The sequence below is a fragment of the Strix aluco genome, chromosome 34 (genome assembly GCF_031877795.1).
Source record: "Strix aluco isolate bStrAlu1 chromosome 34, bStrAlu1.hap1, whole genome shotgun sequence".
NCBI classification, from domain to species: Eukaryota; Metazoa; Chordata; class Aves; order Strigiformes; family Strigidae; genus Strix; species Strix aluco.
In genome coordinates this window covers 286155-309175 of record NC_133964.1, presented here as the reverse complement: position 1 = coordinate 309175, position 23021 = coordinate 286155, and the positions used below count along the sequence as shown (strand labels likewise).

The window sequence follows — 23021 nt, the reverse complement described above, 5'->3', positions numbered from 1 at the left end:
CCTTTAAATTGCTGGTTTGGAGTCCCAGAGCTCCCTAAATGGCTCTTTCTGAGCTCAAAAGCCCCCAAATTGGTGTTTCTGCACCCAAATGCTCCCTAAACGGCTGTTTCTCAGGCCCAGAAGCCCCATAAATTGGTATTTCTTGGCTCAAAAGCTACCTAAATTGCTCCTTCTCAGCTCCAGAGCTCCCTGCATTGTTTTTTCTGAGCTCAAATGTTGCCTAAACAGATGTTTTTGACGCCCAGAAGCTGATTAAGTGGCTGTTTCTGAGCCCCAGAGCTCCCGAAATTGCTTTCTTAGCCCAAAAACTCCCCAGGTGGGGGTTTCGGACCCTCAGATATCATTAAATTGCTGCTTTTGAACCCAAAAGCTCCCTCAATGGGTCTTTTTGAGCCCAAAAGCTACCTAAAAGGGAGTTTTGGAGGCCCAAAAGCTGCCTAAGTGAGTGTTTCTCGGGCCAAGAGCTCCCTAAATTGCTGGGTTTGAGCCAAAAACCTCCCTCAGTCACTGTTTCTGAGCCCAAAATCTCCCTATATTGACGTTTTGGAGCCCCAGAGCTCCCGAAATTGCTGTTTCTTAGCCCAAAAGCTCCCCAGGCCGGTGTTTCTGAGACCCAGATCTCATTAAATTGCTGGTTTGGAGCCCCAAAGCTCCTTAAATTGCTGTTACCCAGCTGAAAACAACCCTAAGTTGCTGTTTCTGAGCCCAAAATCTCCCTAACTTGGTCTTTTGCAGCCCCAAAACTCCCTCAGTTGCTGTTTCTTAGCACAAAAGCTTCCTAAGTCGCTCCCTGTCTTGGTTTTTCTGAGCCTAAAAGCAACTCAGGGAGATTTCAGAGGGAGAAAACCAGGGAAAAGGAGGAGGAGGAGGAAGTCGCTCTGCCTGGCTACATGAAATGGGGATGAGAACAAGCAGAGATGCAGGGCACAGCAGAACTGAACAGGAGGTTGAAGGCAACAGGAAGAAAAAACAGGCAAGATGAACTACACTGGTGTTCTCGACAGGAGCCTGGTTTTGCTTAGGTCTTGATTAATTCTTCCTTATCAATTATTCTGATGATTAATTCTATTTTCACATGGGAATTTTGTCAACATTTAAGAGATGCACAGGAGACCCCAGGAGAAGCCCCAACACTCACCCAGGAACGAGGTGACGATCTGCAGACTGACAGCACATCGGGCGGGACAAGCTGGCAAAGAAACACGGTGGCAACCGGTTACATCACGTTTGCAGCAACCCACAGCCACAGGCAGTGAAAAGCGACTATTTCATGCAGAGCTGGTGCAGAGCAGAGAGGTGGAGGTGAAGGAGCAGCTGACGGGGAGGCTGAAGCAGTGCCACCCACGGCAGGAGCTCTGCCCGCTGTTTGCAGGCTCAGAGCAGGTGGTGCTGCCGGATTTCCCAACCAGAAGCCCTCCCAGGATCCCAGCACACAGAAACTTGTCCTTTAATTGCTTTTCCATTACTTCTTGTACCTTAATGGTGTGAGATTTCTGCTCTGCCTGCAGATGTCAAGAGATACTTTTCTGAAAGCGGAGCAGGTCGTTCCACCTTGAAACAAACAGGATTTGTCTTTTGGCAAAGGTGCAAATTAGAAGCTCAGCTCAGAAACTGAACTTTGTCCAGAAAGCCAGAGGAGCAGCAGGGCTCTGCCAAGGGGCTGGGCTCCAGCACACCCCCCTGCTCACCCCCCCACATCTCTCCCAGCACCTCCGAGCTGGGAAAAACTGTCCCACAGCCAGAAGGCAGGAGCCCGCCTGGGCCAGCTCTCGCCCTCGGGCTTAATGCCGGTTTGTGATCAGCACCTCTTGGCTCTGGTGACTGGCACCCTCTGAAGCACCACTCTGAGGGGTTTCAGCAGAGTGAACCCACCCAGCCCAAATCACCACAGAGAGCAGAAAATATTAAATGTGTCACTGCTTTCACACTTGAAGTAAAAATAAAGGGCTAAAATTCACTTTCCCTGGGGTAACCTGACAGATAAACCCCGCAGACACAACAGACCCTTACAGACAGCAAAACCCACCAAGTTCAAGGTAAAAGGACAAGCACAGTCACACATCAGAACGTCTGAACAGCCCCAACTGTGACAACAAACCTTGTTTTGAAAAAAAATTCAGAACCATGAAACAGTTTGGGTTTTCAGAGGAAAGCTTTCCCCTTCCCCGGCGATCCCACCACCCCCTCCAGGGAAATCGGCCCCAGCCCCTGCGCTCACCCACTGCTAGGCCGGGGACACCACCACTAGTGCTGGGGCTGGGGCTGGGGCTGGGGCCACCTTTGCAGGAGAAAAATTCCTTCAGCCATCCAGAACAAAGCGAGTGTCTGAAAAGGAGGAATTCCCACTTGCTGTGTTGACCAGATCTCTGCCTGGAACATCCCTCAGTGCAGACCCCAGAGAGCTGGAGGACGTCCTGCCTAGGCCGCCTCACTGCAGACCATAGAGCCCTGGCAGACTGTCGGCAGGAAGTAGGCCCTGTGGGGGCCAGGGGGACCCCCGGGGGGGCTCCAGCGGGTTGTCACCCCCCAGCACCTGCCCACACTCCTGCCTGTGTGGCGCGGAATCAAACTCTACAACTCACTAAGAGTTATAAAGTAGTATGTTTATTACAACGTCGGGCACACGGGGGATCGCTCCGCCACAAACGTGTGCGCCCGGAGCCAAAAAAACAGCTCCTTTTATTGTTTGAAATGTTACATATGCATTAGGTTTCTGAAGATAAGGAGGGAATATTACAATTAGTTCCGAGAAATTCCCCTCTTGCCCCCCCCCCGGCCCCAAGTCCTTCTTCTTTGCGCCTGTGCAGTGCCTCCTGGTGAGGGTGGGCCGGGGTCTTCAAGGGTCTTCAGGATGAAGTAAGACTCCTTCCTTTTCATGAATTTTTTGACTTTGCTTCCTGCTCATGCTCTCTGGACCTTTGGCTCCTCTTCAGGTTGTAGACTTACTTTTACCTGTTTGTTTTGTTAATTGGAACTTTTCTGTCTATCAAGATGTTGCAGGAAGTAAATCCTTGGTGTTATCAGGAATTGGTCATCCTTTAGCTGGTACAGCTCCCCCTTTATCTCAAAGACAGGGATTAGTTTTCTATCTATCTATCTATCTATCTATCTATCTATCTATCTATCCTGTTTTCTGTAACAATGTTATCTAGCTAACATTGCCTAAGGGCTAGCATTGTTTAAGGGGCCTCACAACTTTGTCCATATTTCTTTGCTTCCTTTTTTTTTTTTTTCCTTTTTCGCTTTCCTCAGATCACTGATATATGGCGCCCACAGTAACATGGCCACCACTGACCTGCTGCCCACTGTGACATGGCCCCCACAGTGACATGGCCACCACTGACTGCTGCTCACTGTGACATGGCCCCCACAGTGACATGACCACCACTGACCTGCTGCACACTGTGACATGGCCCCCACTGTGACATGGCCACCACTGACATGCTGCCCACTGTGACATGGCCCCAATTGTGACATGGCCGTCACTGACCCCCTGCCCACTGTGACATGGCCCCAACAGTGACATGGCCACCACTGACCTGCCGCCCACTGTGACATGGCCCCCAGAGTGACACGGCCACCACTGAGCCACTCCCCACTGTGAAATGGCCCCCACAGTAACATGGTCACCACTGACATGCTGCCCACTTGAAATGGCCCGCACTGTGACATGGCCACCATTGCCACGCTACCCCTGTGACATGACCCCCACAGTGACATGGCCACCACTGACTCGCTGCCCACTGTGACATGGCCCAAACAGTGACATTACCACCACTGACATGCTGCCCACTATGACATGGCCCCCACAGTGACATGGTCACCACTGATTCGCTGCCCACTGTGACATAGCATAAACAGTGACATGGCCACCATTGACAAGCTGCCCATTGTTACATGGCCCCCACAGTGACATGGCCACCACTGACATGCTGCCCACTGTGACATGGCCGCCACTGTGTCATGGCCACAACTGACCTGCTGCCCACTGTGACATGGCCACCACTGACTCGCTGCCCACTGTGAAATGGCCCCCACAGTGACATGGCCACCACTGAACCACTGCCCACTGTGACATGGCCCAAAAAGTGACATGGCCACCACTGACATGCTGCCTACTGTGACATGGACCCCACAGTGACATGGCCACCAGTGACCTGCTGCCCACTGTGACATGGCCCCCACAGTGACATGGTCATCACTGACCTGCTGCCCAATGTCACAGGGCCCAAACAGTGACATGGACACCACTGACCTGCTGCCCACTGTGACATGGCCGCCACTGTGACATGGCCACCTCTGACCTCCTGCCCACTGTGACATGGCCCAAATAGTGACATGGCCACCACTGACTCGCTGCCCACTGTGACATGGCTCCCACAGTGACATGGCCACCACTGACGTGCTGCCCACTGAGACATGGCCCCCACAGTGACATGGCCACCACAGAACTGCTGCCCATTGTGACATGGACACCACAGTGACGTGGCCACCACTGACTCACTTAGGCAGATTTTGGGCCTCCAAAACAGCCTTTTAGGGAGCTTTTGGGCTCAAAAAGACCCATCGAGGGATCTTTTGGGCTCAGAAACTGCGACTTAGGGTGATTTTATGTGAGAAACAGCATTTTAGGGAGCTCTGGGGCTCAAAACCAGCAATTTAAAGGTATTTGGGTCTCAGAAACACCCGCCTGGGGAGCTTTTGGGCTAAGAAACAGCAATTTAAGGAGCTTTGGGGCTCCAAAGACTGACTTAGGGAGCTTTTGGGCTCAGAAACAGTGACTTGGGGAGGTTTTTGTCTCAAAACCAGCAATTTAGGGAGCTCTTAGCCTGAGAAACACTCACTTAGGCAGCTTTTGGGCCTCCAAAACACCCATTTATGGAGCTTTTGGGCTCAAAAAGACCCATTGAGGGAGCTTTTGGGCTCAAAAGCAGCAATTTCATGATATCTGGGGGTCAGAAACACCCACCTGGGGAGCTTTTGGGCTAAGAAACAGCAATTTCGGGAGCTCTGGGGCTCCAAAATGTCAATATAGGGATCTTTGGGGCTCAGAAACAGTGACTGAGGGAGGTTTTTGGCTCAAACCCAGCAATTTAGGGAACTCTTGGCCCGAGAAACACTCACTTAGGCAGCTTTTGGGCCTCCAAAACACCCTTTTAGGGAGATTTTGGGCTTAAAATGACCCATTTAGGGAGCTTTTGGGCTCAAAAGCAGCAATTTCATGATATCTGGGGGTCAGAAACCCCCACCTGGGGAGCTTTTGGGCTAAGAAACAGCAATTTCGGGAGCTCTGGGGCTCAGCAAGAGCCACTTAACCATCTTCTGGGCCTCAAAAACATCTGTTTAGGCAGCATTTGAGCTCAGAAAAAACAATGCAGGGAGCTCTGGAGCTGAGAAGGAGCAATTTAGGTAGGTTTTGGGCCAAGAAATACCGATTTATGGGGCTTCTGGGCCTGAGAAACAGCCGTTTAGGGAGAATTTGGGCACAGGAACACCAATTTGGGGGCTTTTGGGCTCAGAAGGACTCATTTAGGGAGCTCTGGGACTCCAAACCAGCAATTTAAAGGGATTTGGGTCTCAGAAACACCCACCTAGGGAGCTTTTGCACTAAGAAACAGCAATTTCGGGAGCTCTGGGGCTCCAAAATGTCAATATAGGGAGATTTGGGGCTCAGAAATGTGATAGACAGTAAACTGTTTGTTCATCAAATTCCATTAAAGATACTGGGAGCTCGTGACATGTTATTCCATAAACTATGTAGGCCTAAGCTTAATCTTAACTATTACACTGTGTAACGACTAACTGACTGCAAGTGCTTATCTCAGTTGAAATGCTGAAGCAAGGACTCCTACTATGCAAAAGACTGAAAAGAGGGAGAAAGGGAAGAAGGACAAAGGGGAGAAACACAAAGGGAGAAGAAGAAGAAAAAAAAAAAGGGGGTAGTGTCTATATTCTGTAAGATATAAACAAAAGCTTTGTGAGCCACTCTCAGGAAAGCAGGAAATACAAGGAGTTGGTGACGCGAGGAAGACCCGGATGGAGCGACCCCCTAGCTGCAAAGTGCGCAGACGCAGAGTACGCCCCTCAGAGAGACCCGATACCGGAAGGCGGAGGATATAAAAAAGACGGACTCTCGGGAAGTGAGCGCGCGCCGTTGGTGGAGCAGGGACTCCCCGGCCGCCCAGCGCTGTTTTGCTTGTTGCCGCTTGCTAAATAAACAATTGAAATTTTGATTGGCTCTGACTCACATCAATTTGAGAAATCTACTTATAACAGGGGCCATGTCACTGTGGGCAGCGGGTCAGTGGTGGCCATGTCACTGTGGGGGCCATGTCACAGTGGGCAGCAGGTCAGTGGTGGCCATGTCACAGTGGGGGCCATGTCACAGTGGGCAGCAGGTCAGTGGTGGCCATGTCATTGTTTGGGTCATGTCACAGTGGGCAGTATGTCAGTGGTGGCCATGTCACTGCTTGGGCCATGTCACAGTGGGCAGCGGGTCAGTGGTGGCCATGTCAGTGTGGTGGCCATGTCACAGTGTGCAGCAGGTCAGTGGTGGCCATGTCACAGTGGCGGCCATGTCACAGTGGGCAGCATGTCAGTGGTGGCCATGCCTCTTTGGGGGCCATGTCACAGTGGGCAGCGTGGCAATGGTGGCCATGTCACTGTGGGGGCCATGTCACAGTCGGCAGCAGGTCAGTGGTGGCCATGTCTCTGTGGCAGCCATGTCACATTGGGCAGCGTGGCAATGGTGGCCATGTCACTGTGGGGGCCATGTCACAGTGGTCAGCAGGTGAGTGGTGGCCATGTCACTGTGGGGGCCATGTCACTGTGGGCAGCAGTTCAGTAGCGGCCATGTCAGTGTGGGGTCATGTCACAGTGGGCAACATGTCAGTGGTGGCCATGTCACTGTTTGGGCCATGTCAGAGTGGGCAGCAGGTCAATGATGGCCATGTCACTGTGAGGCCATGTCACAGTGGGGAGCAGGTCAGTGGTGGTAATGTCACTGTGGGGGCCATGTCACAGTGGGCAGCAGGTCACTGGTGGCCATGTCACTGTGGGGGCCATGTCACTGTGGGCAGAGTGGCAATGTTGGCCATGTCACTGTGGTGGCCATGTCACAGTGGGCAGCATGTCAGTGGTGGCCATGTCTCTGTGGGGGCCATGTCACAGTGGGCAGCAGGTCAGTGGTGGCCATGTCACAGTGGCGGCCATGTCACAGTGGGCAGCAGGTCAGTGGTGGCCATGTCACAGTGGGCAGCATGTCAGTGGTGGCCATGTCACTGTGGGGGCCATGTCGCAGTGGGCAGCGAGTCAGTGGTGGCCATGTGTGGTGGTGCAATTCTTACCCCCCCCCCCCGCACCTCTCTTTTGGGCTGCTTGGTGCTAGGTGCGATTCCACCCACATCCCCCGGCCTATACACCAATCTGTGGAGATAAGGACTGACAATGTTAACGAGCCTGGCTCCTGCCCCTCCCGATTGCTCTGAAACAGCTATAACGGCCCATCAACTCCTCAGGGCCTGGCACACCTGTGCCTGGGATGTGGTCAAATGGGAACAATAACAGAGTCGCACATTAATCAAATTCTTTTGTAACTGCTGGAAGGCACCAGAAGGTATTTGAGAAAAGTCAATTATCTTGGACCCTATAAATGGCGACCACCAGGGAGACCCTTTGAGCTCTCCTGGATCGCAGTGGGCCTGTGACCAGCACCTCCCCTGAGCTGGGACGCCTCTCAGGTACCAAAGCCTTAAGGTGTCGTCCGCTCCAGACGGAAGGCCAGGGCGAAGTCCCCTGCTCGAGTCTCAATTATCGCCCGTTGAGGAATGCCAAGGCATTGGGAGGATTTGCGCTAAACTCGAGAGGGAAATTTTCTTTGAGCTCGCTTCTCTTTACTCTGTGTGTGTGTGTGTGTGTGTGTGTGGGTACGTACCCCTGTTTCTGTGTGTGTATGTCCGTTCTGTGTTCATTCTACTGAATCCAAACACCTTTGTTTCTGTATGTTTGTCCATTTTGTTATGTGCATGCATGTGTATATGTATATATATATAGGTACCGTTAGGTAAGTTAGTGTGAATCTTGTCATTTTAGAATCTGAATAAGTCGCTTTCCTTTCTTTTAGTATTTCTGAATTATTTTATAATAACAAATTGCTGTTAGTTATTAATAAACTTAGATTTCTTACTAAATATTACCGTGTCAATACTTTCATCTGCGACAGAAGCCTGTTCCAGTGCTCCACTGCCCTCTTGGTAAAGAAATGTTTCCTGATGCCAAGTTTGTACCTCCCCTGATGCAGCTTTGAACCATTCCCACACGTGCTGTCACTGGATACCATGACAAGAGCTCAGCACCTCCATCTCCACATCCCCTCCTCAGGAAGCTGCACAGAGCCATGAGGTCACCCCTAAACATCCTTTTCTCCAAACTAGACAAACACCAAGTCCTCAGCTGCTCCTCACAGGACATTCCTTCCAGCCCTTTCAGCGGTTTTGTTGCCCCCTCTGGATTCATTCAAGGACTTTAACACCCTTCTGAAATTGTGGGGCCCAGAACTGCAGTTTCCTCCTTCCATTACTCTTTGTTCATTCAGACACCTCTCACCTGTGCTGCTGCTTTGAGCTTCAGGGACTCAAACCTTGCCTGTCTCTCAATAGTCTAATTGTCTCTTTAGCCAAATCTTTCATTATGTTTATATCTACCTTTTTGTATCTATGTAGCTTAAACGTTTCTCATAAGATTATCCCTTGTCGAAAGGCGACCTCATTGGAGATATCGTGTACTTAGTATATGGTTGAGGAGTGTGCTTTATTGTTTATGAAACTTGATCATGCTTCATTGTCTTTTGCTTGCAAATAGGAAAAATTCTTCTGTGCCTGTGCGCAACTAGTACTCTAAGGAAAACAGGTGGGAGATGGTGCAATGGAGCTGTAACCTCCCGCTGCAGACGGCAGTGGAGAAGTCGGATGTAAGGAAAAGGGATGTAAATCCCAGCTGGCCAATGACAGAAATGGTGAGGCTGGGGAGGTGAGGAGCAAGGTTGTCCAGACAGTGCCAGACCTCAAGGGGCTGCTTCTGCTACCTGTGCAGAGCTCCTGAGGAGACCCTCTGGATCAATGTCAATTTCAGAAGGCTTCTATCACCTCTTCTCTAATCTGAAAAGTAAATAAAAATAACCGTTAAAATAAAAAATAATTTTTACTAGATCCTCTTTGAAATCTTCCTGCTTAACTACACTGTGAAATGACTCCAATGAGCTGTACAAGTCCTGAAGCCTTGAAGAAAACTAAAGGAAGAGAAATAGCTCGTTAGGGTTTTCTTTATTTTAATGAGCCCCATGGTGTATTTGGGCCTGAGTCCATGAACCTCAGATACTGAGAGGAGACTGAGCAAAGTACTCAAGAAGTCAAAGTCAGCAGCAAAGCTCAAAGTACCTTGAAGCACTGATTGGCCCCACTGAGGGCCACTACTGACAAAGCCTCTCCAGGGACTCGTTAGAGCAGATAATTGGAGGCTGTGATTGCAGGTAGGCAAAGGCACCCTGCAGGTGGCTGTAATGCTGAGAAACCCCTTGGTTTGTTTTATGAAGCAGAAAGGCCAAGCCCTGACCCTCAGGCCCTGGGAAGGAGATGCTGCCCCTCATGTGTGGCTCAGGGCTCTTCCTGGGGGCAGTGGGGTGTGAGGGTGAGCAATGCCAAGTGTAGGAAAACTGCACAACACCTCCCGGCTTCCCCAAGCAATGGTGAAGAAGAAATGAAGTTCAAAGCCTCAAAACAATTTTTTTCCTGTTAGGCCTCAGTGGCAGAGGCAACTGCCATAGCCAAGGGGAGAAATAACTTGGTCCTTGCCAGAGCCCTTGGCCATCTCGACTGCAGGCTGTCCCACACTGTCCCATGCCTGCACCTCTTTCCCTCCAGGCTGCAGACACCCATCTTGCTTTCCCACCTAGCTCCTACCTCAGCATTTCCACACCTTCACTGATGTCTCTCCACCCTCACCGCCTGTTCCTTGAAAGACAAAGCCATGGGCTGATCCTGACTCCCTCGGGGTGATCTCTTGCACCACAATGCTACCATTTGAGTGAGATAGCTTCTTCTTCAAATGCCGTCTGAACCTTCCAAGATACACTTTTTTGAGATTTCCTTCTCCTCCAACTACCAAGAAATGCTCCATCATCTCTGAAACCCCCCTTCAAGCAGTTGCAGGCTATTTGTACAGTGCCCTGAGGTTCCACCTCACCAGCCTAAAGCAGCCCAGGTTTCTCAGCCTCTCCACAAAGTCCCCAAACCCCGTCCTGGCAGATCTGCTCTGGAGCCTCTCCAGTTCCTCCTCATTCCTTCAGAACAGGGAGCCCCACACCCAGACACACTAGTCATGATGTGGCCACCACAGTGCTGATGATCACTCCCTTGTCTGAGTTGGCCACATGCCCCCTAACGCAGCCCCACAGGCAGCTGGCCTTACTCACGGTGACATGCACCTCTGCCTTGTATGGCATCCCTAGTGATGCCCAGGCCCTTCTCCTCGGGGTCACTCTGCCAGTCAGGTCCCCGCATGCCCCCATCTGTGGGGTTATTCTGTCCCCAAATGCAGGACTGGCCACTTGGCCTTGTAAAGCTTCATGAGGTTTCTACTGACTGAACCCCAGAGATTTTCAGGGTTCCCCAGGATTGAAGCTCCATTGGGCCAGGTGGTGATGTGTGCCTGCAGATGGCTCACCCTGACATGGGGTGACTTTGACACAATAAGAGCATGAGGAATTGCAGGACATAACAGATAATAACAGGAGGCACCTATTCAATGATGCTGTTCACCAAGGTACACATTCCCATGGTGACAAGTTCAGAAACACCAAAGGAAATTGCAAAGGAAGCCAAACTAGGACCAAAGAGGAAAAGGTAAATAGAGATGGGCTATTTGCACTGGAGGGTGCAAGGATGGTCAAGGGGAAGAAATTTTGAGCAGGAAAAGACAGGAAAAGGTGAAGCAATGGAAAAGATCAGGTCTGTTTGGAGGTACCTGCCAAGCATGCCTGCATCAAAAAATTCACAGATCATCTGAGCAAACTTTCTCATTGACTTCTGTGGCCACCAGGAACCTGAGTGATTTCCCTCCCATCATGAAGGAAAGATCCATGGTGGATCAAAATGCAGAATCATTCATGCTGGAAGGGACCTGAGGAGATCTCTAGTCCAACTTCCTGCTCAAGGTAGCGTCACCTCTGGGTCATGGCAGGTTGTTCAGGGCTCCATTCATTTTCAGCTTGAAAAGCTCCAAGGCTGGAGATGACACAAGCTCTCTGGGAGATCTGCTTTAGTGCTTGACCGTCTTGATGAGCAGAAAGTTTTTCCTCCCTTGTTTCAGCTGATGCCCATTGGCCCCCATCCTCTCACCATGCACAACAGTGAAGAGCCTGGCTGCATTTCCATGAGGACACCCAAGAAGATATGGGAAGGCTGTTATTAGGTCTCCCCAAAGCCGTCTCTTCTCCACGCTTTGCACCTTTGCAGCAAAGGTGGCCAGTGGCTTTCTGGGCTGCATTAGGAAGAGCACTGCCAGCAGGTTGGTGGAGGTGATCCTTCCTCTCAGCACTGTTACAATTTCTCTTGTTGACTTCCCTCAGGGTTTTCAACCCTGCCACCTTCACTTGCACTGTAGCCACAGCTGCCCTCCACATCTTCCACCAGTCCTGCCCTGTCTTCTTGTGAAAAACAAGTCCAGGAGGGCATTCCCCCATGTTGGGTTGGGGATTATTTTCCACCTTCCCTTCAACCAAGGCCACCTAGCAGAGGTCCATGGTCTTGAAAGTCTCCACTGATTACCAGGGCCTGAATTTGTGTCTGTTCTCCACCTGTCTAAAGGATCCATCCTCCTGCTGTCCTTCATCAGGAGGTTCGTTTATCCTGACCAGAAGATCACCGTGCATTGAGGAGTCAATGATCCTCATAACAGTAAACCTGAGTAGACCCAGGCCTGGGCTGTGCTCCATGTACAGCCTGGGCTTCAGGTCCTGTTGGGCTGAGTGTATCCCTTGGTCGTAAGTTAAATTTGATTGTAAAAGACAAGAGTGCAGGAAGCTCCCACCTGCCACTGATGATCATGCCATCTGCATGTCCTTTCCTTCATACAAAATTACAGCAACAAATGCCCGTGTGGACATCCTCTTTTTAGGGCAGTAGAAGTCATGACTAGAATTGTTTTCCTTGTAAGAAAACACTGAAAGAGCTCACAGGAGCAAAATGAAATAACACTTCAACAGGTGGGATCTGCACAGCTTGCTGCACCAGGATCAAAAGCACGGGTGACGGGATCAGAGTATGGGAACGAGGGCTTTGGAGGGTTAGGTGGTAAAGCCCAGGGTTTTGCTGGGGCACACTGGATGCCCTGGAGTGTCCTGGCCATGGGAGGGGAGGGTCTGAGGCCAGCAGATATCGTGGTCACCTACCTTCTTAAATACACCCTGTTAGAAAGGCTATGAGACCTCACTGGTCACTGTGATGTCCCCAGTACCAGCAAGGGATGGGAGGACCAAAGTGCCCTCCAGTTCCCCAGACTGGATGCCCTCCAAGTCCACCCCACTACTTACCACCATGCCATAACCTGCACTCGCTTCGAAGAATGCCTAGGGAAGAAGAGCAAAGGGGTGGTCTGGAGTGGATCTTGGTGGGGCTGGGGTGAGACACAGGTGTCCCCAGTCCCCACAGGCCCATGGCTTCCCCTGGTCTGAGCAGGAAAATCCCTTCTGCTCTGCCTGGCCCCATTCCTCCAAGTGTCACCTACAATACCTGTCCATGCAAGGACCAGGGGTGGGGATGGAGACAAGGAGAGAGTGAGGAATTCATGTCCTCCAAAGAGAATGGGGTTGAGGTGGGGGGAGACCGAAAGACAGGGCACTGGGGTGAATTAGTGGACACCAGGGTACTGGGCTGGAGGTATTGCAGGGACAGGACTGTGTCGAATGCAAGTGAGGATTAAAGGAATTCAAATGGAGGGGACATGGAGACTTCAAGCACAGTGGTTGGTGGGGTCAGAAGGAAGAGGACCACAGAGGACAAAAATGACAAGATTGGGAGAGTGTTTGGGAGTGGGGGTTCAAGGAAGGGGATCTGGGGACACTGCTGCAGTGGACAGGATGAAAAGGAAAAGACTGAGGGGAAAGACAGAAAGAAAGGCATCGGGAGGGATCAAAGGGAGGGGATTTGGGGACCCCAGATAGGACATGAAAGAGATCCCAGGGATGAGATGTCTGAAGGGACCAAAACAAGGGAATGGCATTGCACAAGAGGGATGGACGTGGTGTCATCAGGACAAGAAATCTGTGGGGACACTCCCAGGGAAGAGACAGGTCCAACCATTCCAACAGGAACTGAGGCTCTGGGGACAAGAACATTAATTGTGGGCGAAGGCAGGGAAGAGATGGAATTGTGGAGGGGAGCAAGATGGGGCTGGAGGTGCAGGGGAGCCTGCAGGAGCCCCTGGCTTGGGAAAGGGAGAGGCCAAGGCAAGGGGTTTCATGCTCCCCACTATGATTTCGTTCTGCAGGAGAGCTGATGTCCTGCAGCCAAGACCCATCCCCAGCCTTGAGCACCTCCCCGTGGCACTGGGGACTCACTTGAGCATCTTCTAGGTTGCACAACAGGATGGGGAAGAGCAGGGCCATGGTGAGCACTGCGACCTTCATCTTCCTGTGCAGTGTGGTGAGTGCTGGGTGAAGCTGGAAAAGGTGAAGGGCAGATTTATCCCTCCCAGGACTCCTCCTTGCGCACCCCCAGCACCCACGCCTAGAGCCCCCAGGGCAAAGCCAGGCTTGGCAGAGACACCAGCCCTGGTAGCAGAGTCACCCCCTCATCCGGCATGGATCCAACCACCTTCCTCGGCACCAGTGCTGCTTCTTGCATGGGGCAGCTGCACATGGAAGAGCCCAGGCACCTTGGGGTGGTGATGGGGGGTGGACAGAGCACCCCTGACAGCTGAACGTGTTGTGGGGAACTGTGTCAAAGGTTTTACAGAAGCCCAGCTAGACAACATCCATAGCTCTTCCCTTACCCACTGATGTTGTCACTCCATCTTAGAAGGCCAAAAGGTTGGTCAGCCAAGGTGAAGCCACGCTGTCTCAAATCACTTCCCTGTCCTCCAAGTGCCTCAGCACAGCTTCTAGGAGGATCTGTTCCATGATCTTCCCAGGCACAGAGGTGAGGCTGACAGGTCGGTAGTTCCCAGGGTCCTCCTTTCTACTCTTTTCAAGAAGGGGTGCAATGGTTCCCTTTTTTCAGGCACAGGGGATTTCCCCTGACTGCCAGGACTTCAAATATCCTGGAGAGTGGCTTGGTAACTGTATCAGCCAATTCCCTCAGGACTCTGGGATGCATCTTGTCAGGTCCCACAGACTTATGTATGTTCAGTTCCCCAGGTGGTCCTGAATCTGACCTTCTCTTACAGTGGGAGGGACTTTGCTCCCCCAGTCCCTGCCTTGTGGTCCATCCACTCGAGAGGTTTGGGAAGAGAGGTTGCAGTGAAGACTGAGGATAAAGTCTTGTTAAGTACCTCAGCCTTCTCCCTGTCCGTTATTTCTAGTTTTCCAGTCTTGTTCATTGAGTTGATACAAGTTTTTTGACCTTCCTTTTCAGGCTGATGTACCTGTAGAAGCCCTTTTTCTTATTCTTTGCATCCTTTGCCAAGTTCAGCTCCAGCTGTGTCTTGACCTTCCTGACCCCATCCCTACACAACCCAGCAGCGTCTCTCTACTCATCCCAGGGTACCTGTCCCTGCTGCCACTGCCTGTGCATTTCCTTCTTGCCCTTTACTTTGACCAGCAGGTCTCCACTCAGCCATGCTGGTCTCTTGCCTTCCTTTCCTGATTTCTTACACCTGGGGATCAATAGAGGTTATTCTTCCCCCCAATGCAGGACTGGCAACTTCTCCTTCTAAAACTTAACCTTTCTGTTGGCCAAAACCCAGAGTTTCTCAAAGGCCTCCTGGACTGAAACTCCATTTTTCTGGCTGTCAATGTTTGTGTGCAGGTGGCTCACCCCGATTGTGGTGAGCCATCAACACAAGATCACAGGAAAAGAAACTGCAGGACACCACAGCTAATAAAAGGAGTTGCTGGGTTTGTACTGACCAAGGCAGGAATCAACATGACAACACTCTTAGAAACACTCTAGGAGGGCACAAAGCAAGCAAAGCCAGGGGCAGTGGGGAAAGAGCAGAGTTGGGCTGTTTGTAGAGGAATGTGTGAGGGTGATCAAAGAGAAGAACTTGGGAGGGAAAAGGAAGAAAAAGAAAAGCAAAGGTTAAGCTCAGACATGATGAAGACTGCATCAGAGGTTCCCTGCTGAGTAGTCAATGACTTCAGTGGGACAAAATTTAGGAGCTGATTGCTACAAATGTATGTCTGCTCCCTTCCATGGTCATGGGGAACATGAGCGCTCTCCCAATCATCATCAAGGGAAGAGCTGTGGTGGAAGGAAATGCACCGTCACCCATCCTGGACGGGACCTCGGGAGGTCTGTAGGCCAAGCACAACCACTGTCAGTGGAGAAAGGAGAAACGAGGTTTGGGCTGTTTGTATGTTGGGCTGTGGCAGTGGAAAACATCGGCCTCTATAGACACGTGTCCAGTAGTGATCTCTCCAGGAGCTGATCTGAGACTCTGCACCTGTCCAAGAGCTGCTCCTGGGATCCCCTCATCCCTCCAGTACCCCCTAACACACACAAACACACACAAACACGCAGACACATGCATAGAAACACAAAAATTTATTTCTCCAGCAGAGAGTAATGGAACATCTGAGGCTGGAAGGCAGCCAGATTAGAAATTCTCTGTGCCGCCTCTTCATGCTTATTTTTGTCAGGAGCTCCTTTCTCATCCATATGCATCTTGTCCAGTGTTGCTTCAATTCCTGCATATGTGGTGGTGCTACTCTGGAGCTTGAAGAGGAGATCCTTGGCCATCAAACACTTCTCGCCTCTTCTCTTCAGTGTCATATCCCGTGGGATTCTGCCAAGCAGGTTACTCCACAGGCTAAATCTTGCTCAGTGTAGTCCTGCTCTTTGCCTTCTTCTGTTCTCTCAGGAGCCTCAACTCTACTTTCTCACCCCTGAATGTTACATCCCTGACCAGCTCTTCCTTGTTTCTAAGTATGATTGCCTGCAGGACACCTCCCCTCACTGGCTCCTCAGTCACCCTTGTCAGGATGATGTTGTCAAATAACTCCCAAACCCTCCTGGATGGCTTTCACTGTGCTGTCTTAAAACTGTCTCCTAAACTTGGGAGAGTTTAGGAGTGCCATGAGGTGCAGGGCTTCTTCCAGTTGAATGCAGAAGGCTTCATCTACTTCCTCTTCCTCATCTCGGGGTCCATAGCAGACATCCACCCACCACAGTGTTGTCCATGACCCTTCAGCTCAGCTGACTCATCCTCCATCCCCAGGCAGAGCTCCACACATTCCTGCTGCTCTCTCCCATAAAGGGAATCTTCCCCTCAGGGTCCAGCCCCATGGCCTTATCAGTACCAGACCCCCAGGACCCCACAGTTTCTCCAGGAGAGGGGATTTGTAGTGCCCTGCAACTCCTCATGCTGTTCTCCTGTGAGAGACACCCCAGTCAAGATAAGCCAGCTGCACACAAATATTAAAAGCTGAACAAACTTTTCTACAGTCCATAGGAACTTTGGCAAAATCTGGGATGTCTCAAACTTGAAGTTTTATGAGGAAAAGTGGCTAATCCTACATCATTGGGAGCAGGGGGCGAACAGCCTCGTACATCAGGACAGGCTGGGACCTGACTGGCTGAGCAGCAACTCTGAGGAGAAGGGCCTGGGCACTGCGAGGGATGCCCTACGAGCCAGGAGAGGATAAACACAATGAACAAGGGCAGCTGCCTACAGGGCTGCATTCGGAGGAGCGTGGGCTACCCAGACACCCTGAGTTACCATCCCCCTCCACTCAGCACTGGTGTGGCCCCACACACATGGGTGTGTCCCAGGGTGTGGCTCCCCATTTTGGAGAAGTAGGGAGGACCTGGAGAGTGTTGAGTGAAGTTCTGCCAAGGTGGGTTTTGGGACCTGGTGCCCATGAGCTGTGTGGGGTGGCTGAGGGACCTGGAGTTCTTTGGCCCAGCGGTGTGGAGGCTCCAGGCGCTAGAGGAGTAGCCTGAGAGTGACTGAGGGGTGATTTCAGAGATGATGGAGCTTTTCTTTGTAGTGAGATACAGCATGAGAAAGAACTAATGCCACCAAGTGCAGCTGGGGAGGCCCAGACTGGACACAGAGAAATGTCACTCGAAGGGCAGTGCTGTGGTGTAACAAGTCACCCAGGGGGAGACTGGAGCAGCCCCAGGCTTTGTGTTTCAAGGAGCAGCCAGGGAGGATGGAGAGATCTCAGTAAAGGAAGGGAGATGCTGAGGTGAGAGCAAGGTGTGGTAGCCGGGTGGAGGTCTCCAGCCTGCAGAGAAAGAGGTGCAGGTGTGGGACACGGTGGGACAGCCTGTGGTAGAGATGATAGAGGGATGAAGAAAGTCTGAAAATCCCCCAGCAGAGATGAGCTCTTTCTGCCCTTGGCTCTGGCTGTTGTCTCTGCCACTGATGCCGATGAGGAAGCACCTTCCCCTTCCAGCACTGGGTCTCATGGCCTCCCCTTCCCCACCCAAGAGCCTGGGAGGTGTTGGACCACAGTCCTGCCCTTGGCATTGCCCATCCCCACATCACGCTGCCCCAGGAAGAGCCCTGAGCACTGTGTGAGGGACAGGCCCTCCTTTCCCAGATGCTGGTGGTCAGGTCATGGGCTTTGAGCTTAATGTAACACATCCAGGTTTACTCACAATCTGTTATACCTTGAGATGGCCAGTGTTTACGTGTCATCTCTGCCTCAGGTTTTCTTCTCTAACCAGGCCCTGGGGAGGCTTTGTCAGTAATGGTCCTCACTGGGACCCATTAACAACTCCAAGAAATTTTGGAGTTTGTATCTGACTTGGACTTCTTGACAGGAACCTTCATCTTCCTATCGCTGTCTAAGATTCATGGACTCTAAGTGGAGCCTGGGGAGGCTTTGTCAACAGTGTCCCTCAGTGGGACCCATTAAAGCCACAAGAAACTTTGGAGTTTGAATCTAACTTTGACATCTTCAGAGGTTTCTTCAGCAGCTTCTGAGTGTCTGATGTTCAGAGACACATCATCAAACCCACCTGAGGGGTCATTAAAATGCCTTGGGCTGGTCCTCTGCTGTGGAGCTGGGCCGGGCTCCTGGGACGGAGGGAGCTGAGGGCAAGTGGTCAGCGCTGCAGAGAGACAGCTCTGCCCAGGAGCAGCTCCTCTGCAAAGCGCAGCAGGGCTGAGGGCACTGCCTGCAGGCACCGAGGGCAGAGGAGCCGGGCACAGAGAGGGGAAAGGCAGACGGCAGTGGCAGGATGCTGAGAGCTCACTGGAGGAGAAATCTTCGCAGCCCTTGACACAGTAAGTCTCTGGGTGCAGGGCAATGCAGCTGCAGGTGGTGGAGGGATGTGGTGAAGCCGGCACAGCCGCCAGGAATGTCCCTGGTGTCTGGAGGAGGAGGACGTGCTCCAGAGCAGGGCTTCCCTGCTGCACTGTCAGAGGGACAGGCCATGGCAGCTGCCTTCTCCCGGGGACGGCTGCAGGGGTGTGCAGGCGCGGGTGCAGCCAGGGGTGCCCAGGGCTGTCCTTGAGAGCAGGGTCCCTGCAGCCCAGGGGCTGTGTGCTGGGGCAGGGACTCTGCCGCCTGCCAGGGTCAGCACTCAGCCTGCCTGGGGAGCTGCCCACGGCGCTGTGGGGAGAAGCTGTGGGGGGAAGGAGAGACCCCCGGCAGGGCAGGGTCCTTCTGCTGTGGAGAGGGTGCTGCATGGTACATATAGTGAGAGCCTTTTTGAAGAAGTACATCAAGCCAACATTTAACTGAAAGGGAAAGAGTCTGTGCTTTGAGTTTTCCCCTGTTCACTTCCTGGGTGGACAGAGGGAGATGGGAAATTATTTCTGCATTCTGGAGAAAGAAGTGAGACCCAAGTTCTCCTTAGGAGTTTTCTGAACTGCTTCTTAGACCCTGCACACACAGAGATGCCCCTGGGCAGGGCCCTGCTGCCAGGAGGAGTCTTCAGGGCAAAGCTGGGCACACAGCGGGAGGGATGGGGGCTGTGAGCACTGACAGGGACAAGTCTTGGAGAGAGGGAAACAACTCCTTGTAGGCAGAACTCCAGTCAGCAGAGATACTCTGAATCACTCTCTGCATAGGGAAATACGGAGATGTTTGGAGAAACTGAATTTGAAACTGGACTCTTCTGAAGTTCACAGAAGTCCATTTTCTTCAACTACATTTTTAATGAGATCATCCTCCAGTGGAGAGAGGTGTAATAAGCACAGGGCACCTGCATGGTGACCAGCTGGTCACTTGTGGGCAGACCTGTAGCTATCCTGACTCTGCAAGAGGGCAGAGGGATGCCTTTTGTCCCTCAGGGCTCCCCCGTGTTCAGGCTGCGAGCAATGCAAGAGATGTTGTCTTCTGCCCCTTCAAAGAAACAGCCCTCACTCAGAAGCATGAACCTGAGCTTATAAAAGGGCGTTGGATGCAGATCCCAAAAAGAAAGAGAAGTAATTTTGAGTGGAGTTTTTTGGAGCATAGGATTGGCTCAGAGAAGTCTGCCTTCCATTATCAATGTCTCTTCCTCTTTCAACAGTCCCCCATGCCCAGAGAGAACAAATGTCCAACGGCAGCTCCATCACTGAGTTCCTCCTCCTGGCATTCGCAGACACACGGGAGCTGCAGCTCTTGCACTTCTGGCTCTTCCTGGGCATCTCCCTGGCTGCCCTCCTGGGCAACGGCCTCATCATCACCGCCATCGCCTGTGACCGCCACCTGCACACACCCATGTACTTCTTCCTCCTCAACCTCTCCCTCCTCGACCTGGGCTCCATCTCCACCACTCTCCCCAAAGCCATGGACAATTCCCTCTGGGACAAAAGGGCAATTTCCTACTATGGATGTGCCACACAGGTCTTTTTCTTCTATTTCTTTGCTTCAGGAGAGTATTTCCTTCTCACTCTCATGTCCTACGACCGCTACGTTGCCATCTGCAAACCCCTGCACTACGGGACCCTCCTGGGCAGCAGAGCTTGTGTCCACATGGCAGCAGCTGCCTGGGGCACTGGGTTTCTCTATGCTGTGCTGCACACAGCCAACACATTTTCACTACCCCTCTGCCAAGGCAATGCTCTGGACCAGTTCTTCTGTGAAATCTCCCAGATCCTCAAGCTCTCCTGCTCACAGACCTACCTCAGGGAAGATTGGCTTATCATGGTTAGTGCCTGTTTAGGTTTTGGATGTTTTGTTTTCATTGTGGTGTCCTATGTGCAGATCTTCAGGGCCGTGCTGAGGATCCCCTCTAATCAGGGACGCCACAAAGCCTTTTCCACGTGCCTCCCTCACCTGTTTGTGGTCTCCCTCTTCATCAGCACTGTTATGGTTGCCCACCTGAAGCCCCCCTCCATATCCTCCCCACTTCTGAACCTAGTGGTTTCATTTCTGTACTCAGTGGTGCCTCCAGCAGTGAACCCCCTCATCTACAGCATGAGGAACCAGGAACTCAAGGATGCCCTGAAGAAACTGATTGGACGTTTGTCATCAGCCATAGACTGTCAAACTTTCTCTGCAAATAGCTCCCAGCGTATGTTATGACAACCTAAACATTTCTTTCCTTTGTTATATGGTTATTTTTCTTTATACATTCCTGATGATGATCTATAAAGAAATTAGATTATTCTTTCCCTCCTACATCAGTATCCACCTGTCTTGTATGGCCCAGGGCCATTGTCTAAAGGAGAAGACAGGTCCTCTGTGTATTTAAGCAAAATAAATGAACCCATGATTTCTTTGTCTTACATCCATCCTTACCACAACAGGAGTGTATGTGGAATGAAAACACTTTTCTGGTTGCACCAGCTCAGGGATCTTGCACTGATCTGGGGAAAGGGGATGGAACGGAGGAGCACCAAACCATTCAGGATCTGCTGGAGAGGAGAGCAGGACATGCAGGGTGCCCCTGACCTCCTTCTCCTTGTGCCATGGGTGCCTCCCATCTCTGGGGATGACTCCTCCCTGTCCCCGAGGAGCTGCTGTGCCCTTCAGAGGGGCTGAGGCTGCGGGGTGAGTGCCCAGAGCACCCTGCAGTGGGCACTGCCTTGGGACCGGCCCAGACTGGGCTTTCCTGGGGATAGAGGAAGAGAGAGGGCGAGGGAGGTGGGAGGGCTTGGAGGGAGCTGGGCTGGGCTGGAAAGTGCCAATGAGAGAAAACCATCAGCATATAACTCGCACTTTGTGACCACACAGGGTGAGGACACTCACCAGGGCATTTGTAGTGCAGAGCCAGGGCTTGTGGAAGGGATTGAAGACACTCAGGTGCAGGAGAGAAGAGGCTGGTCTGTGCCCTTGGTGGCATGGACAGACCAGGAAGGTGGCCCAGGACCTTCATCACCCCCCAGCCTCTCTCATCAGCCATTTCCAGCACTGGCTGCTCACCCAGGGTTATGAGTGAGGCTTTCTGTGAGACCATCTCCATCCTCCTGCTGTTCTCAGTGCCTGGATGGGGGGAACTTCCAGCCCTGCCCAGCCTCTCTCCTGGCCCAGACCCCAGCAGACCCTGGAACAAGGCTGTCTGCAAAGACCAACATGGGACACAGCTGGGTCTGGGCAGGGGTTGGATGCCAGGGGAGCTTCCAAAGCAGCATGGCCGTGGGGAGAAGGGGCAATAAAGGTGTCTGTGGGTTGAACAAGGGAACCTTTCAGTTATCGCAAATCAAATGGAGGGGTTGATTGGGAAAATCCAGCACAGATTTACCAAGGTCAAATCGTGCCAATCTAACCTGATCACAACATAAATCTCCTGTCAGCATGAGGAGAGCAGTGGATGTTGTTTACCTGGATTTCAGAAAGGCTGCTTCCTACAGATTTCTCCTGGACAAATGGGCAAGATACACACTGGAGGTGGGTAGGAAATTGGCTAACAGGCTGCACTCAGAGGGTGGTGATCAATGATTTTTACTAAGGCTGGAAGCCTGTAAAAGATACATCGCCCAGGAAAAGATACTGGATTTCACCCTGTTCAACATCTTCCTCAATTCTCTGGAGGACGGGGTTGAAATCACCCTCACAATGTTTGCTGATGACAGCACAGAGGGTGGTGAGGTGGACACATCAGAAGGCAGAGCCGCCTCACAGAGAGACCTGGACAGGCTGGAAGAATGGTCCCGCAAGAACAAGATGAAGTTTAACAAAGGGGTTTAGCCTGAAGTTTAGCAAAGTCCTGCCCTTGGGTGGGAATAACCAAGGACACCAGTACAAGCCTTGATCTGCGTGGCTGGAAGCAGCCTTGCTGAAAAGGACCTGTTCCTGGGGGACAGCAAGCTGAAGATGAGCCAGCAGTGCACCGCTGCAGCACCAACGGCAAACAGGCTCCTGGGCTGCATCCTCAAGGGCATCACTAGCAGACACAGGGACTGGATCATCCCACTCTGCTCAGCGCTTGTCAGGCTCCACCTGGAGTACTGTGTCCAGTTCTGGTCCCCACAATTAACGAAAGACGTGGACAGACTGGAGATAGTCCAACAGAGTGAGAACAATCATTCACTGGAAGAAACTCCCCAAGGGATGTGATGGAGTCCCCATCACTGAAGGCGCTAGATAATCTCATGTAGGCTCCCTTTTGCACAAAAATTTGGACCAGATGACCTGTTGAGGTGCCTTCTAACCTGGGCTGGTCTATGAGTCTAGGATTCTATGAATATCTCTATCATTTAATAGTGCTAAACTGCCCAGGTCCCAGGAGAGTCCCCTGTGCTGCCCCACCATGACCAAATATGTCCCATTGGCCTCCAGGTAGGGTATGACCCCTTCTTCACTGCGCTCTCAGCCTCATCATCCAATTGGTGTTTTACCCATCTTTTTGTCAACCCATCCAGACTGGATTGGCCTAACTTGGGTACAAGAATATTGAGGAAGACCATGTCCAAAGTCTTCCAGA

General features: G+C 51.8%; 1 protein-coding gene across 1 annotated transcript; it reads left to right on the top strand.

Moving 5' to 3' along the window:
• The first annotated feature begins 19705 nt into the window (after positions 1-19705).
• LOC141917125 (olfactory receptor 14A16-like) lies at positions 19706-22285 on the top strand. Its single transcript, XM_074810218.1, has 4 exons — positions 19706-20669; positions 20808-20908; positions 21173-21420; positions 22048-22285. Exons 1-4 carry the CDS (start codon positions 19706-19708, stop codon positions 22283-22285), a joined length of 1551 nt encoding a protein of 516 aa, XP_074666319.1.
• The last annotated feature ends 736 nt before the right edge of the window (positions 22286-23021 follow it).